This window comes from Phocoena phocoena, chromosome 2, assembly GCF_963924675.1.
Source record: "Phocoena phocoena chromosome 2, mPhoPho1.1, whole genome shotgun sequence".
NCBI lineage: Eukaryota > Metazoa > Chordata > Mammalia > Artiodactyla > Phocoenidae > Phocoena > Phocoena phocoena.
Window position 1 is genome coordinate 61,602,583 of NC_089220.1, and position 16,925 is coordinate 61,619,507.

General features: G+C 39.8%; 1 protein-coding gene across 2 annotated transcripts in view; it reads left to right on the plus strand.

Moving 5' to 3' along the window:
• The window catches only part of SLC25A21 (solute carrier family 25 member 21), a 520,681-nt gene that overhangs the window by 298,592 nt on the left and 205,164 nt on the right, over positions 1–16,925 (plus strand). For both annotated transcript variants that reach the window (XM_065872078.1, XM_065872079.1), the window contains exon 2: positions 4,117–4,165. In XM_065872078.1, coding sequence (XP_065728150.1) covers positions 4,117–4,165 — 49 coding nt within the window. The remainder of the gene's footprint in view (positions 1–4,116; positions 4,166–16,925) is intronic.

Genomic DNA, 16,925 nt, shown 5'->3' on the forward strand with positions numbered 1-16,925 from the left:
AACCAATTCACATTCCCACCAGCAGTGCAAGAGTGTTCCCTTTTCTCCACACCCTCTCCAACATTTATTGTTTCAGATGTTTTGATGATGGCCATTCTGACCGGTGTGAGATGATATCTCATTGTAGTTTTGATTTGCATTTCTCTAATGATTAATGATGTTGAGCATTCTTTCATGTGTTTGTTGGCAGTCTGTATATCTTCTTTGGAGAAATGTCTATTTAGGGCTTCTGCCCATTTTTGGATTGGGTTGTTTGTTTTGTTGTTATTGAGCTGCATGAGCTGCTTATAAATTTTGGAGCTTAATCCTTTGGCAGTTGCTTCATTTGCAAATATTTTCTCCCATTCTGAGGGATGTCTTTTGGTCTTGTTTTTGGTTTCCTTTGCTGTGCAAAAGCTTTTAAGTTTCATTAGGTCCCATTTGTTTATTTTTGTTTTTTGAGTAGGGGTGTTGGTTAAGGCACTCAGGAGTCCCATTTTAAACATGTGGATTTTTTTTTTTTTTTGGCGTTACGCAGGCCTCTCACTGTTGTGGCCTCTCCTGTTGTGGGGCACAGGCTCCGGAGCGCAGGCTCAGTGGCCATGGCTCACGGGGCCCAGCTGTTCCCCGGCATGTGGGATCTTCCTGGACCCGGGCACGAACCCGTGTCCCCTGCATTGGCAGGCGGACTCTCAACCACTGCGCCACCAGGGAAGCCCCAAACATGTGAATTTTGAGATGTCAAATAGGCAATCAGATATTTGTCTTGACTTTGAAAGGGAAGTCTGGACTGGAAATGTAAATTGGCAAGTTGTTAGCATATAGATGGTATTTAAAACCGTGGGTTGGAATGAGATCACCAAGGGAGTGAGTGTAGATAGAGACCTTCCTGAGTGAATTTCATGTATTTAGCGTTATTTACTCAGTGGGCCGATAAAGTTAAATACTCCCTCTTCTCTAAGAACTCATGGTTTGTATTTGACTACACATTTTCACAAGTGCAGGAGATGCCATTGACATAGACTACAGTGTCTGGAGATGAATATTGCAATGGCCAATATGGGGATGGGGGGAATGGTGTGGGGACACAGTTATATATTTCTCTATATTACTGGCATAGTATGGTGTGATAAATGCTATTCTTGATATATGTAATGGAACTGTAATATAATATTGGTAATGTAAAATGTAATATAACTGGTGTATGTCATGGAATTGTAGAGAGAGGAAATGTGAATTGACTCAGTGATAAGAAGTCAGAGTAAATTTAGAAAACTCTGTTCTCAAGTAATTTATCTTAGAACAGATTAATGTATAATAGCATTGTGTATAGTTAAAATCAAAATTAAGACCTGAACTGGGGGCTTCCCTCGTGGAGCAGTGGTTGAGAGTCCGCCTGCCGATGCAGGGGACACGGGTTCGTGCCCCGGTCCGGGAAGATCCCACATGCCGCGGAGCGGCTGGGCCCGTGAGTCATGGCCACTGGGCCTGTGCGTCCGGAGCCTGTGCTCCGCAACGGGAGAGGCCACAGCGGTGAGAGGCCCGCGTACAGCAAAAAAAAAAAAAAAGACCTGAACTGAAGGATCACTTGACATTGTCCTTTAATAATCTATATTCAAGTCTACCTTTGGGCACCTAGTTTGTCTTCTGCATTCCCCCATTTTATTGCTAAAAAGGTTACTGAAGCCATTGCAGCACTGTTCATAGGTGAAGGCAGAGGTGGACCAGGAAGGAAGGCACAAGAATGACAACAGCATTCTAGGTTTCTATACTTGAGGATTCTGTTAGGAGTTAGCAGGGGTGGTGTGTCCCTTGGTCAGTCCATCAATGTGGTTCTGTACCTTCCATCGTCTCTTTTCTGTGGCTTAGGTTGTAAAGGGATAGTTTGGAAAAAAAGGGTCTTCTGCTTTACGTTGTAAGCATTCTAAATCTCCAAAGTAACAAAACAACCATCCCATCCACTATCCATTCTGTGAAGTGTGATGCCTTTATTGTGACTTTCTACTCCCAGCTTTAAGGATACCCTTGAGTCCTCCACCAGTAGTTATAGGCAAAGTAGGTAAAAATTGTAGAAAAGGCTTCCTGGTGAAATATATATATTATCTCTCTCTCTCTCTCTCACTCTCTCTCTCTCTCTGTCTCTCTCTCTAAAAATTTTTTGCAAGGTATTCACCTTACAGAAATCAGCCTTGTGTCCTAGGATGAATAATCTCAAATATAAAGCACACCCAGGCCACAGCTGAATTAAAATTTTACTTAAAAATTGTAAATATTTGTATTTTCTGTCATTCATTTTATGAGAACCATGGCATAGTTCCTTGAAGACAGTTGACAATTTGACAATAAAAGTAAACTGTTATGCAAGACTAGAATTGGAACAGAACATAAATAGCAACATTTCACACTGTAAATAGCAACACTTAGTTTTATGCATATTGCTGTTCTCTGTTCATTGTTTTCCCTTTACATGTAAGTTTGTTCTCAGTGTATCACTTCTGTGCCCACTTTTGAAATTCTTCCTTCTTTCAGGCACCCTTGATGCTGCATCAGGCTATGTCCCAGCACTGAGCACAATACCCTGCATGCACACCCCTCTCAAGAATCATTTGTCAGTCTATTAGGTGTTGAATCGTTGGTCACCTTCTCACATTTACATACCTGCTGAACATCTGGATGTGTGATCAACAATATTGCAATTCTGCATTCAAGTACTTCCTGTGCTTTATTTCATATCATATTTGCCAGTATTTCTCCATCCTTGCTTGCTTATTTGGGTTATGTTCAAACTAATGAATAAATGTAGAATAAATTACTGCCAGTTCAGTTCATCTAGAGAATTAGCTGACATAGTGGCATGTGCAGTAACCCTAAGCAGCATTAATTTACTTATTCAACAAATTTTTATTGAGCTGGCTGCCAGCTATTGTGCAAAGTGATGGGGATATAAAGGTGAATAAGGCAGGTGGAATCTCTGTCCTTGTGGAGCTTTTAGACAAGAAAACAGTTACAGTGCCATGTAATAACACAAGTCCAGGGTACTATGGGAGCACATCACAGGGTACCTGTATCAGAATTAGGTTCAGGTACGAGTGGCAGAGAACCCAAATAGCAGTAGTTTAAAGGAAATGAAAATTTTCTTCAACGTGAATGTCTGGAGGTAGACCAGAACTCCATGATGTCACGGACTACTTCTGTCTTGTTGCTGTGCTACGTGTGACCTCCATGCCCAAAATCACTTCATTGTGCAAAATGGCTTCTCCTGCCCTAGGTCAGCATTCCACCAGAAGGAAGTAGGAAAATGAAAGAGAGGAGCAGCCTCCTTAACTTTAAAAGACTTCCTAGAAATTGCTCAAACCACTTGCACTTACCTCCCATTGGCCAGAACTTGGTCACATGTGACCTAGCAGCAAGGAAGGCTGGGAAATATAGTATTTATTCTGAGCAACCAGGAGGAAAAGGGGATGAATACTAGGGGACAACTAACTGTCTCTGCCCCAGGATTTCTGGGAAAATAGTTGCCCAAATTGAGATCTGAAGGTAAGTAGGATTCTCAGAAGAAGTGTATGTGTGTGTATCCTCCCAGGAGGACAACATTCCAAAGAGAAGGAAAAGCTCAGGGAATTGAACACTGAAAAGAAACTGTTCTCCTTGGATGATAGTATTTGTGCTCTTCTTCTAGTTGGGCATTGACTCTTTCAGACTTAGAGGTGCTTGTGACACCGGTACATCCATGCTGTGATGAGAGAGATGGTGAATCTACCAAAGGGGAGAGGGTTGGAGCATCACTGCTTATGTGTTTGCATGTTAATAAATGTGACTGGGAGCAGTGGGAGGGTTAATGGACAGATGATTAGATTGTTGGGAGAACATATTAATAGAAGTGAATATCACTCCTCTGTTTAAAATCTCCGTTTGTGCCAGAGCACTTATAAAGAAGTAATCACTCATGTATCTTGCTCCCATAGAAATAAAATCATGTTATTCATTAGTCTTTTGCTCCTAGCCTCTATTACCTGTCATGTCCAAGGTCCCGAGTTTTTAATTTGAAGATTCATACTTGAGAAACCAATAGGGTCAAGGAAATAAGAACCAGTGTTTACATAAGTGTTTATTGGACTTTTCTTTATCATCTTTCAGGTCTTGTAGAAATTTGCCTGATGCACCCTCTCGATGTGGTGAAAACCAGGTAAGGTTCTGCTTGAACAAGTTTTATTGACTTTGGCTGATATCCAGATTAAGATCTGTCAGAACACTAAATGCTAGAACTTGTCCTAGGCCGGTAGCTTCTCCCAAAAATGGCATTTATATTTACTTCTTAAAGAAAATACTATTTGACAGATAAAATGTAAGCAGTGAAAAGCATTTCTGGATAGGGGTCATCTGAAAGTATATAATATTTTACTGCCTTCACATGACATCCATAAGGTATAATTTGTGACTAAACTGGTAAGCGAGGGAAATTTATCAAAATGATATAAAAACTAAACTCTATCTAGTGAATTATGACAGCCGACTTTCATTTGGCATTGCATGTAACATATATGTTATATAGCATATAACAGATTGCTATTTAATAGTGAGCATTTTGATGAGCATTTTGAGTAAACTTCTTAAATGGTGCTTAAAGAATTTATTCCTACAACTGTTTGCCAATACAAAGTGCCATATTTCCTGGAAAATGCCTTTGCTCTTAAATGCCTTAAAATCAGGACAATGTATTAAATCTGTTTACCAAGAGAAAAAAAAATCTTGTGGGTTTTAATATGATCTAGAGCAGTTTTTTAAAAGTTAAATCCATGGCTAAATTACTGAACTCTATTTTTTCATATTAAAAGGTCTGAAAGTATAGTGAAAGTTTCCATTTATTTGCATTGTGTAAAACCCAACACCATACCTAGGCTGGAGCTTAACAGCAAAAAGTGCCATGCAACAGTGATGGTCAAAACAAACCCTTACTGCCACAATTAGGAAATACTCGATGAGTCAGGCTGGTCATTGAAGGGACATGTTGCTTAATTTACCTACAGAGGCAACAGAATCTTAGTTAGGCTGGTTGCTGAAAGCAAGGGAAGGTGTCTGTGACATGCAAATAATATTACATTTCTGATAGAGATAGAGAAGATGAGAATTTGGCTTCTTTCTTAGCTTGGGAAGCTATAACAAAATTTCATAGACTGGGTGGCTTAAGCAACAGACATTTATTACAGTTTTGGAGGCTGGGAAGTCCAAGATCAAGGTGCCAGTCAATTTGGTTCTTGTTGAGAGCCCTCTTCCTGACTTGTAGAAAGTCACTTTCTTGCTGTATCCTCATGTGGTGTTGGAGAGAGGAAGCTCTGATGTCTCTCTTTCTTCTTATAAAGAACACTAATCCCGTCATGGGGCTCTACCCTCATGACCTCATCTAAACCTAATCACCCCACCGCCACCAAAGGCCATCATCTTGGGGGTTAGGGCTTCAATATATGAATTTGGGGGGCCGCAAACATTCAGTCCATAGCAACCTCAAGTCGCCAAACCCGAACAGAGAAAGAAGGAAATCCAAAATTATATTCAAATGTAAGGTGGGTGTACTTCCTGGAGCATCTTTTATAGAGAGTTCAGAAACAGAAAGCAAAACTCACTGGCCTTTCCTTCTTAGTTTCCGTATTAACCTTCTTTGAAAAGCCAGATTATTGTTAATCTCTCTGAGTAATAAATTGTCTTTTTCATTTAATGGTAATTTCCTACATTAGTGCAGTGTTCAAATGAGCAAGGAGAAATAAGAATGATTTAAACAAGACCATATTGACATTACAGTTACTCATTCATTCCCTCAATCCTTCATTCATTCATTTAGCAACATGTATTGGGCACCTAGTGCTTGTGGGTTCTAGGTTATCTCTGCCCTCAGAGAGCTCACGATCTGATGAGTTAATAAGAATCTCATCACAATGAATTTCAAAAACGATATCATTTCATGGTACTGGATATGAATCGGATATTTCTTGAAATGGATGTGCCAGGTTACTGGGGCTTTATGTCTTCTTTGTTATATAGATATTTTTACGAAAAGGGCATTCATTGATTAGAATCAGTCACACACCCTTACCTAACTTCAAGGGAGAGGGAAAAGTACAATCCTTCCAGGGACCCTGAAGGAGAAGGGAACTGGATGGTGGATGGTATTTGACCTGCATAACAATAAAAACTGTATTGAATAAAGACTCACAATCATAGAATAAACTGAAAGCCCCAAACTTTTGCAGTTGGTGGAATCAGAAGTAGAATATGCAAGATTGGTAGCATTTATCACTGGGCACTAACACACAGGTGGTAGCGAGAGGACAGGACAGACTAAATTATTGCCGAAATCTTCACTATTATAGTACTGGAGATGACCACGTTTCTAAATAAGAAAAACTGTAAACCATAAAGGATAATTCATGAAACCATGTAGCATTAGTGATTTTAGCAGGTTACTTTCCCTAATGACATCCAAGGGCCTTGGATTCTAAATTGTAGCAGGCATTGTCAAAGTGGGGCATGGGATACACCAGGCCAAACCTCACTTACTTCAGTTTTCTGTGGGCTGTTTTAGCCTCTTCTCGGATATTTTCCTTGAAGAATGGGACAATGAATTAATCTGAGCATGGAAATGGCTTATTTCCCACAACATCGCATGTGTTGGAGTATGGCAGAACCAATAAGTCTAGTCTTTTGGGGTTCTATTTGTACCTAATCCTTTTCTCTGCGGAAGGAAAGAAAATAGATTCTAAAAGTGTACTTCCAGATTCTTTCTTCACAGGAATTTTTCTTTCATCATTTTTTTTTGCACTCTTTAAATTACCGATTCTGTTACACCCGGCTCGAGGGAGAGAGGAGGTGGTGGTGTTACCTAAGCCCAGGCACCAGGACTACCTGGTGAAAGCCAGAACCGCAGTAGATCTGTCGAGTGGTAGCTGGTCTCAGAGGAACTCCAGCCACTGCCAGATTTCCTGCCTGAGGCAGACAGGGAGAGGGGAAATCCTCTGGTTTCTCTCTTCTCTCTACCCTTTAGTCTCCGATCAGTGCTCCTATATGCTGAACCCAAGGAAGACTGGGAGGCCCAGCCTGGCAGAGGGCCGTCCCTCTGCATAACAGAACAGAGCAGGACAAGGGAAGAGTGAGAAATGGTCTGAAGACAAACAAACAGAACTGACACACTGTTATTTTAGTGGGATTTGGAGAAAGAGCTGACATAAACATGCATTTTCTTTTTTTTAATTGAGACATAATTGACATATAACATTATATTAGTTTCAGGTATACAACATAATGATGCAATGTTTGTATATATTGCAAAGTGACCACCACAATAAGTCTAGTTAACATCCATCACAGCGCATAGCCACAATTTTCTTTTTCTTGTGATGAAAACTTTTAAGATCTACTCTCTCAGCATCTTTCAAATATACAATATAGTATTATTAACCATAGATTACATCCCCAGGACTTACTTATTTTATAACTGGAAGTTTGTACCTTTTGACCATCTTCATCCATTTTCCCCATCCCCATCCCCTGGCAACTACCAGTTTGTACTCAGCATCTATGAGTTTGATTTTTTTTTAGATTCCACATATAAGTGAGATCATACGGGTATTTGTCTATCTCTGCCTGATTTATTTCATTAGCCTAATGCCCTCAAATTCCATCCATGTTGTTGCAAATTTCCTTCTTTTTATGTCTGAATAGCATTCTACTGTATATATATGATATATCACATTTTCTCTATTTATTCATCATCCATTGATGGACACTTAGGTTACAAGCATGCATTTTCAATTCAGCATGTTTAACAGGAACTCACTTTGCATTTTAAAAGATGATTAGAAGTTGTAACTGATAAGAAGTAGCTTATTCTCCTCCATGTAAGTGTGGCTCTAGGGATAGACCTGATGTGAGCATAGGCTAATCACATGACAACAGCCTTGCTCTAAATGTCCCCACCTGATTTTGCAGAGGAGATTTGACTAAGATGCCGTAAACATGGTAGTTAGGTAGAATCAAGGTCTCCTTTGAGATTCTCCCCAGAGACATGCATATACACTGTTTTATAGTTCTGTTTATACACCAAGAACTTTGTGTACAGTTACGGTTGGACCCCCAGTTAAGAACCCATACCTACAAATGACAAGACTATTCACCTGTATAACTACGAAGACCAAAGGTAGTTTAGTTTCTCACTTTATATCCTCCAGAGATTCATATTAAATAATCAGTAATATCTCATACATCTCTCATATTGTCTCTGTCTCTTTCCCTGTCTCTCTGTCTCTCCCCCTTTCCCTTCAGCTTTCCTTTCCCTACATGGGCTTCATTTTTGGCATGGCTTCTCTCACTTGGCAGCAGGTGGCCTTAGCAGCTTCAAGCTTACATGGTCCTTGGTGTTTATTTGTATTCTCTCTGAGACAGGATTACCTAGTATTTAAGAACCCTGGCTCTAGAGTTAGGCTGCCTGGGTTCAAATTCTGCTTCTTTACCATCCGTGTTACAGCAGCTACAGGGAAGTTACTTAACTTCCCTGTGCCTCAGTCTATCTCATCTTCAAATAGGAATAATGTGGTACCTACATTATTGTAGGAAATAAATAACTATACATATATATATATAGTTATATATATAGTTACATATATAGTTATATATATATATACACACACACGCATACATACCTATATATGTATATATATTTATATGAAAGCATGGTGTTTAATACTGTGTCAGCAAAGGAAATGGGAACTACAAAGACAAATGGAGTTTATAAGGTAGTCAGGGAAACATGAGGGAAAATACAAAGTGTGAGAGAGGGGAAGGGTTTAATATGGAGTCAGAAGGTTTCAACTTTCCAAGCCGGAAGACTTGTGTTATGTGAGCACTGCATTTAAATCCTTCCTCAGAAGGGTGTTTGCAACTAGAGAGTCCTTCTGGCTCTGAGGGCAGGAGAGCATCAGTTTCATCTATGTGTTCCTGTTGACATCATTCCACACATCATTTTAGGGCTGTGTGCTGATGTTTTTAGGTAACCCCCGTGGCAAGCACAGTGCCTGGCCTCCAGGAGGTGCCCAGTGAATGCTGTTGAACAAATGAATAAATGAGTATTGGGAAACAATCAGAAATAATAGCCCTATGAGTTCTATGGCCAAATTGGAATGTCTAGAAAATGAGTAATATGCAGCGGTGTTGTCTTCATTGAAAAACTTAAGATTTCATGAAAGAGATGGGAAGTGAGAATCTGTTGAAATAAAAAGGGAGAAATGACTTGATAGGATGGTGGGGAAAAACATTTCAAACTTTTGGTGGAGTTTTGGAGACTGGACTGGGGAAGAGTGAGATGAGAGGGTTTCCAGTAGGCGTGTCAAGATGAAAGTTGCGTGGAATGAACCTGCATACGGCATTGAAGGTACGGAGGCAGCACGAGTGACAAGCTTTGAGATGAAAAGCAAAATGCTGGACTTCATCTAGGACAGCACTGGCTAATTGAAATACAGTGCATGACACATACATAAATTTAGGTTTTCTAATAGCCACAGTTTTTAAAGTAAAAAGAAACTTTTTATACAATTACTTTTAACAATATATCTCATTTGACTATATCTTATTTGAGCTCGTTTATCTAAAGCATTGTCATAGCAACATGTTAATCAATATAAAAATTATTGAGATATTTTGCATTCTTTTTTTTCATACTCAGTCCTTGAAATCTGATGCCTATTTTACACTTAGAGCACATCTACATACTGATAGTCACATTTCAAACGCTCAATAGCCACATGTGGTTAGTGGTTATGAGATTAGACAACACAAGCCTAGAGTGCAATGGGGAAAGGACTTCTTTAAGGGGAAAGAGAGGTGGTCCAGTGGTTCCTTAGTAAGAAAAATACTCTTGCTTAAAATGGGTTGACAGTTGCAAATAAGCAAGGTCCTAGGTGGGAGGGAATTTTACTACATATGCATTTAATGGTCTGTACTGGTGTGTAGAGAGTGGTATTCAAAACCCCACAGATTTATGAAAGTCACAGTCCAAGGGGGTTTTAGCTTACATCCCCTTCACACTTATTCCCAGGAAGGGAAATGGCTCATTGTGCTTCAGGGAGACGGAATTACTAAATTACTAAGGTGTTCATTCTCTTTGGCCCAGAGTCATTTTTCATAATTTTTTTTTTTTTTTTTTTTGCGGTACGCGGGCCTCTCACTGTTGTGGCCTCTCCCGCTGTGGAGCACAGGCTCCGGACGCGCAGGCTTAGCGGCCATGGCTCACGGGCCCAGCCGCTCCGCGGCATGTGGGATCCTCCCGGACCGGGGCACGAACCCGTGTCCCCTGCATCGGCAGGCGGACTCTCAACCACTGCGCCACCATGGAAGCCCCATCATTTTTGTTTCGTTTCATTTTTGAATGGGGCATAAATCAGGTACAAATGAACTAAGTTACCCATCCTGTAAAGACTGAACTTTTAAAAGCCTGTCCTGTCAAAGAGCTGTGAGGCACTCTTTTTGGTGGATGCTGGGGAAGGCGGGGAGAGGTGGGGGTGAGGAGTGTCCTCACAGCTCCTTACAGATGCAGTTATAGGCTGCTGGTGAGTGGACAGGCCAATACATACCTTGGCTTTCATCCTTCCTCACATTAGGACTTAATTTGCACCGAGAAGTCTTACTATACTTCTCTCCAAACATGTTAATTACTGTATGAATTCTAAAGACTCACATGGTTTGAAAATTTGGTATCCACATGTCATTATATAAGTGCTTATCGGGCTTTTACTGAAGCTGTTGAGATTGATTTACACACTCTCTCTCAGTGGCTCCCAAACCCCAGAACTGCTGAATCTGAAACTCTGGGGGTGAGGCCTATGGATATTTACGTGTAACAACCTCCTGGGTGAATCTTAAGCCTGACTGGTCACTGGGTCAGCCTTTGGGAACCATGGCTGAATACCCCATAGGCAGTTCTGTAAAAAGTCTTCATGTAAAGAATTCTTTTGTGTGTGTGTGTTAAACATCTCATTAACCTGTGGTTCTCATTGGGTTTTTTTTTCTGTATACCGCTTTGTTAGCAGTGATGGGAAGTGGAAGGGCAGAGGTTTCCCTGCGGAGGTCATTCTGTGGTTTGTGAGAGTGATATGGGAATATATTATCTACAGCCAGAGAAAACACATTCTGTCATACTGAGTGAGGTTACAGGGGCAAAAAAATCAGTGCCAGGCGATGGGAGAGGAGTGAGCGTTGGTTGTTACAGAGGGAACGTAAATGGCTCTGATGGGTAAAAATGATTTAGAGGCATAAGCCCACCACAAACTTTATTAAAAAGAGAAATCTGAGGACAGGCTATGGTGAGAGGCTGCTTTGTGGGGAGCCCAGCAGAGAGCGAGGACCTGGAGCTGGGGAGCATCCACAGGCTCCCTTTACAGGGGGAGGGGAGCACAGCAGTGAACTTGAAAACGAACACTTTAGAGGTTGGAGAGGGGACATTGAGCAGCCATTGGGGCCAACAGAACAGCAGGGTGGAAACAAGGAACGAAACTTTTTTTTCCCCCTAGTAGATCCTTTAAAAAGAAAAGAAAAGGAAACAAATCCTTTTATAATGGGGAGAGAACAGTGGGAAAAGTTCAGGATGGAGTATAAAGTCAAGGCAGTAGAGTCTATAGGATTAAAAACATTACAGAGCAGCTGAGAGGGTTATTTCCATATGTTAACGATTTGTCCGTGGTATAAAACATTGAGATCACATTCAGGGTTAGACCATGGTTATGCCTGATTTCTCACCGTGCATAGAAATCCAGGGCTAGACCACTGTCATGGCTTGTTTCTAACCATGGAGAGAATGTGACTGAAGTAAAGCAAGCAAGGAGTAGAACCACATTTTTATAAACTATATTTTTGTTGCCTCTTTGTCATTTAGCTGAATCAATCAGTGGCAACTCATAATAGTATGAAATGGTTACAGAATCCCAAAAAACGTTGGTGTAACTTCAACTTTGCTTTTGAAGTTGCATGACCATATCTGGGTTTCTCTGGGATTTGTTTTATTTAATTGAAATGTCTTTCTGTACTTACTGAGCCAAAGCAAGGAAATCCTGGGTGGTGGGCACACTGCAGCTCTGCATTGATTGAGTATGTCATTCTTTCCATGTAGTCATCATTAAAGATTTTATTTATTAACATAATCAAATAAAAATGGTGCACAGGATGGATAATATATTTGGAAGGGGTAGAGGTGACAATTAACTATGCTCTCCTTGGCATGTTGTAGGGCTGCAGTGAATATGTGTTAAGTGAATAAATGTGTGCTTTAAAATGCCATTTGCTCCCACCTAAGTTCTTTATTACAAATTAAATTTGTCATTACCAATGAGTTCATGCAAACTTTAAAAGGTCCCACATTTGTATAGTGATTTAATTAAAAAGACTAATATAATCTAAGCTTGACCCTAAAACAAGATAAAATAATCCTATTTTGTGCATTGTTAAGAATGCTGCATGACGTTGTAGATACGTGTGACTTTCTGGGGAAAGACAGAAGGTTTGGGGATGAGAGACCATAACCCCATGAAGAGATTTCATTAATATTACTCCTGGGATTCTTACTTTGACAATGTTCTGCCTCTTTGGGAAACAAGGGTTGTATCTACACTGTGGAAAACTCAGAGGGGCCCACAGTAGACAGCCCACTGAACATAAACCCAGGCCATTGGCGGGGCTGGTTGCAAAAGCTTCCTGATCCATAGGAAACACTCCATGTACGTGGGCCTTTGCTGCTACCGAACAGTTTTAATCAATTCTCCAGTGGCCCAATAATAATGAGGAGGAGATAGAAAGAGAGGACATCTAAGGACCTGTTGCTCTGAGGCACTGCAGAAAAAATTGGTCCCAAAGATCTTATGCAGAATAATCTTGCTACCATAGACTAAAATAATTTTTCAAATTTCTTAATAAGGAAAAAGAACTTCTCTTTTAAAAAAATCCAGCCAGTTCTCCCTACATAAAATAACATAGTTCTATTAGGTTAAATCAACTGTAATTCACTTTATAATCTTGAAATAGTTCTAATCTTTCTTTCTTTGTCTTCCTTTTTCTTTTTCTTTCTTTCTTCCTTTCTTTCTTTTTCTTTCCTCCCTTCCTTCCTTCCTTCCTTCTTTCTTTCTTCCTTTTCTTTTCGCTTTTTTGTAAATGGAGTTCTTTTTAAAATTACTTCCTAGAGGAGCATACTATTTTTATGACTCACATTGTAGAACCTTTGTAAAATGTTTCATCTCTCCTTAATTTGTGTTTTTGTCTAAATTTTTAAAATACAGATTTGGTGTTTGTTTAAAGAACAGTAGCTATTATTCCTCAACTAATGAAACGGGCTTAGAAGATTGTCCCTTAGCTAATAAGTAAGGCGTGTTCTATTTTGACACTTCTGTCTTCCTTCTGCTTAACTGCAAAGGCTTCTTCTTCTAGAGGAGCCCAGCCTGGAGGATGAGGCAAAGCATCTGTCCACTCTTCATGCCTGCCAATGGGCTTCTCCAGACGTCCTTTTTTTTTTTTTTAAGCTGGAAGGTAAATAATTCTTAAATGGCTTTCTTATCTTTGTCATGGGAAAGTGAATTACTTCTAAAGTGAGTGTCAGCATGAAGACTACTTCCTCTGTTCCCCCCGCCCCCACCCCCCCACCCCCCGTCCCCATCCAGGGTTTTATCCCAATTGCTTTAAAAATTGCAGCAACTTCATTTAGTGAATGCCCATCACAGGTTCCCCTATAATGAGATATTTTGCCTTAACCATGGCTTAGATTCCGATTTTGGATTATTAGAATAGAATATGCCTATAAAATATAGGAATAAAATAAACTGATTTGGGATTCTTTTGAATTAAAAAACAAATGGGATATTTTTAAGTGTTTTTTAATGCAGTTATAAACTTTTCTCAGATAATCATCTATTTTAAGTACAGGTTTTGGGGGAAAGAGAGAATCTGAAACTAATAACCATGTCTATTTTGAGATAAGCTCTAGCTCTAAATTCAAGAAGTAAAGTAAAAGTTCAAAATGTTTGCTGTTTATCTGGCTATAGTGCTTATTTTATTTTAAATGATTTCTAGTTAAACTCTAAGCAGTGTCACCAGTGAAAATAAAATTGTCTTATCAGAGGTGTTTGCTCCCCATCTGCATTTATAAAGAGCCTGTCTCAAAGAGCTGGAATATTCCTCAAAAGTCATGTGCCATGCAGGAAACGCTTTAGGTTACTTACTTGGGTGCTTCCTGTATCACCAGAGAACCAAAAGTGTTGAGAAAGGAGCTGCTTGAGAAGAGAAAGCACAACTGTGAGCTGACCCTTGGAACCTCGGGCCCTGCTCATGGGAGAGCTGCTTTTGAGTTGAGCATATAGTGGGAATGATGCCGAATGAAATCGGAATTGCTGGGATTGTAGCACAGCTGAAAACTATGGTTATCATGGGCATGCTAGAAGATTGTTTTTCCTTTTTGTGAAGCAAGAATAAAAATCATAAATTTCTTTAGACAAACATAAATCCAAGGCTGATAATGTAATACCATAACTGTGAACCTTGACCAAAATTGATAAAAGTTGTTTGAACATTCCTGGAAAATCGATTAATTCTCAAAATATTCTTGTTGAGATGGCTTAAATTGCCTGTATTGCTTTTGCTTTGCAGTCAGGGCACAGCTGAGATTTAGTTTTGACATAATGAAGAAGTTTGCAAGATGATAAATAGAGCTGTATATTCTCTGGATGCAACTCTACGTGCTCTGGGCCAAATTCCTACAGAATAAAATTTTCCCATTTGGGGCTTATTGAATAATATTTTCTCCAGTGAAACTTTTGCAAGTACTGAATAGGTTACATACTTTCATAGCAAAAACAATCCAAAATTAAACCGACTATCCTCAATTTTTGGTAATCAAACTCTATCTGGGATATGCATTTCTCTTTTTTATGAAGAAACACAACATATGGCAAATGTCTATCAGAGCTAATTCAGTACTGTTAAATTCTCAAGAAAAAAAGCCTTTAGAATTTAAATTATCTCTGTGTTTGTGTCCTTTTAAATTCTGAAAAGTAACCAGTAACCAGTATACTTAAAAAAAAATTTTTTTTCAGATGTTCTAAAGTGGGAACTGGTTAGAATTCTGACCCATTTTCCTTCCAAAAGAACAGGTTAGCAGAAATGATCCCTTTGTAGACAGGCTTTAAGTGTCAAGCGAGAATGTGATTAACACATTAACTCCGAGAGACATCTAATCAAGCCGGAAGATGAACGCAGGAGCCCAGCATTCTGGTTCAATGCTGTCGGCTCCGGTGATGGGAGTCAATGGAACGCTCTGGGACTTGATTCTTCACCTGGAAATGAAGGCTGTTCTCCTAAATGATCTCAGAGTCTTCTTCCAGTTTGATATTCTATGTTTCCAAAGCCACATTTTCATTGCTCAAAAATAACATGATCTTAGTACATGTCCAGCAGTGGGATTTCTCTGTTGAACATGCCAAGCTTTCTCCTGTCTCAGAACCTGTGTGCTTGGTATCCCTTCTTCTGGAATGACTGGCTCCTTCTCAACCGTCAGACCTCAGCTCACTTGTCATCTCCTCTGAGAGTCTTCCCTGGCCGCCTCATCCAAAGTGGCCTCTTGTGTTTCTCTCTTTCTCATTACCCTGTTGATCTTTTTGCTCTAGTCTTCTGATCTCATCACATTGATTTCTGTGTGTACTCATTAACTGTTTGTCCACCTCCCCTGGAATGTAGGCTGGGACCTTCTTTCTCTTGTTCCCTGATGTATGTGTGCAGTGTCTAGAAGAGTGTTGGCACAAAGTAGGTGCTCGATAAGTACTTATTGAATGAAGGTAGTTTAAAAATTGATGCATGTATATTTTAAAATTATATATTTGGAAAAATAAAACAAACAAAAACACTAAGGTTGTCTTTTGCTCCAGTCATGAGCCAAGCTTCACACAAGGGCAATTCACATACGTTATGCAATTCACATATTTCTTTTGGCTTCAGAGCCTGGGCATTTTATACAGCACATGTTGTATTTTCTTCAGTGCTCAACTTGTGGTTTATAGCTTTATACCACAGAGAATTAGAAATGATATTCATATATTCGCTCTGTGTCAGTGAATTTTCCAGGACCTCTGCACCAGACACTCCTTTACTACTCCTGACACTGCGAAATTTTCATCTAGACGCAGGATAGCTGTGTCTCTCTCAGTCCTGTCCATTCTTCTCTGCCAAGGTTCAAGGCTCTTTTTTCCGGTGCAGTGCAGGGACGACCCCTACCCACTACAGTGGAAAGAGAAGGACTCACTCTTGTGGGTGATGCGAGGACTGGTGGGCATGATTCTAGGGACTGGTGGGCTTCCTGAGGCCAGCCTGGACACTCCTTAGGAAGTGTTTTTAGTGCACACAGTTATTTTTACTTGCACAACTTATGAGGCTAGTTTTTTTGTTTGCTTGTTTGCTTATTTCTAATGAATAATGCCAGATGGAGTAGGGAGAGACTATTGCACTGCTCAGTAGATTGGCCTTACCACTTATTGAATTAAAAAGTATAGAAATCTCTTTTTGATCCGGATTTGCTAGGGATCTTAAGCTTTTTCTTTTTCAAAGCAACCAGGATTAATAGAGTAATAGTGTCAAGCAGGGCTCTAGCTCCATTTCAAAACAAAAATAATGCATGACTTCCAAAAGTAATATTTTCTAGTCTCTTCTCCTGGAATCTGAGAGAGGCAGAGGTGGGGGACGGGGGGTGGAGGAAGAGGGAGAGGGAGAGATTTATTAAGAAAATGTTAATCGTTGCTTGTGAAGTAATCATCTTGGAATAATTTTTGGCTTTTTGCTATGCTTGGTCCTAAAGAATCTCAAATTAGCATTTCTGTTTCCTTGTTACATACTGAAAACTTAAGTAGATTATTTATTTGATCTCCTTTCAGTACAAA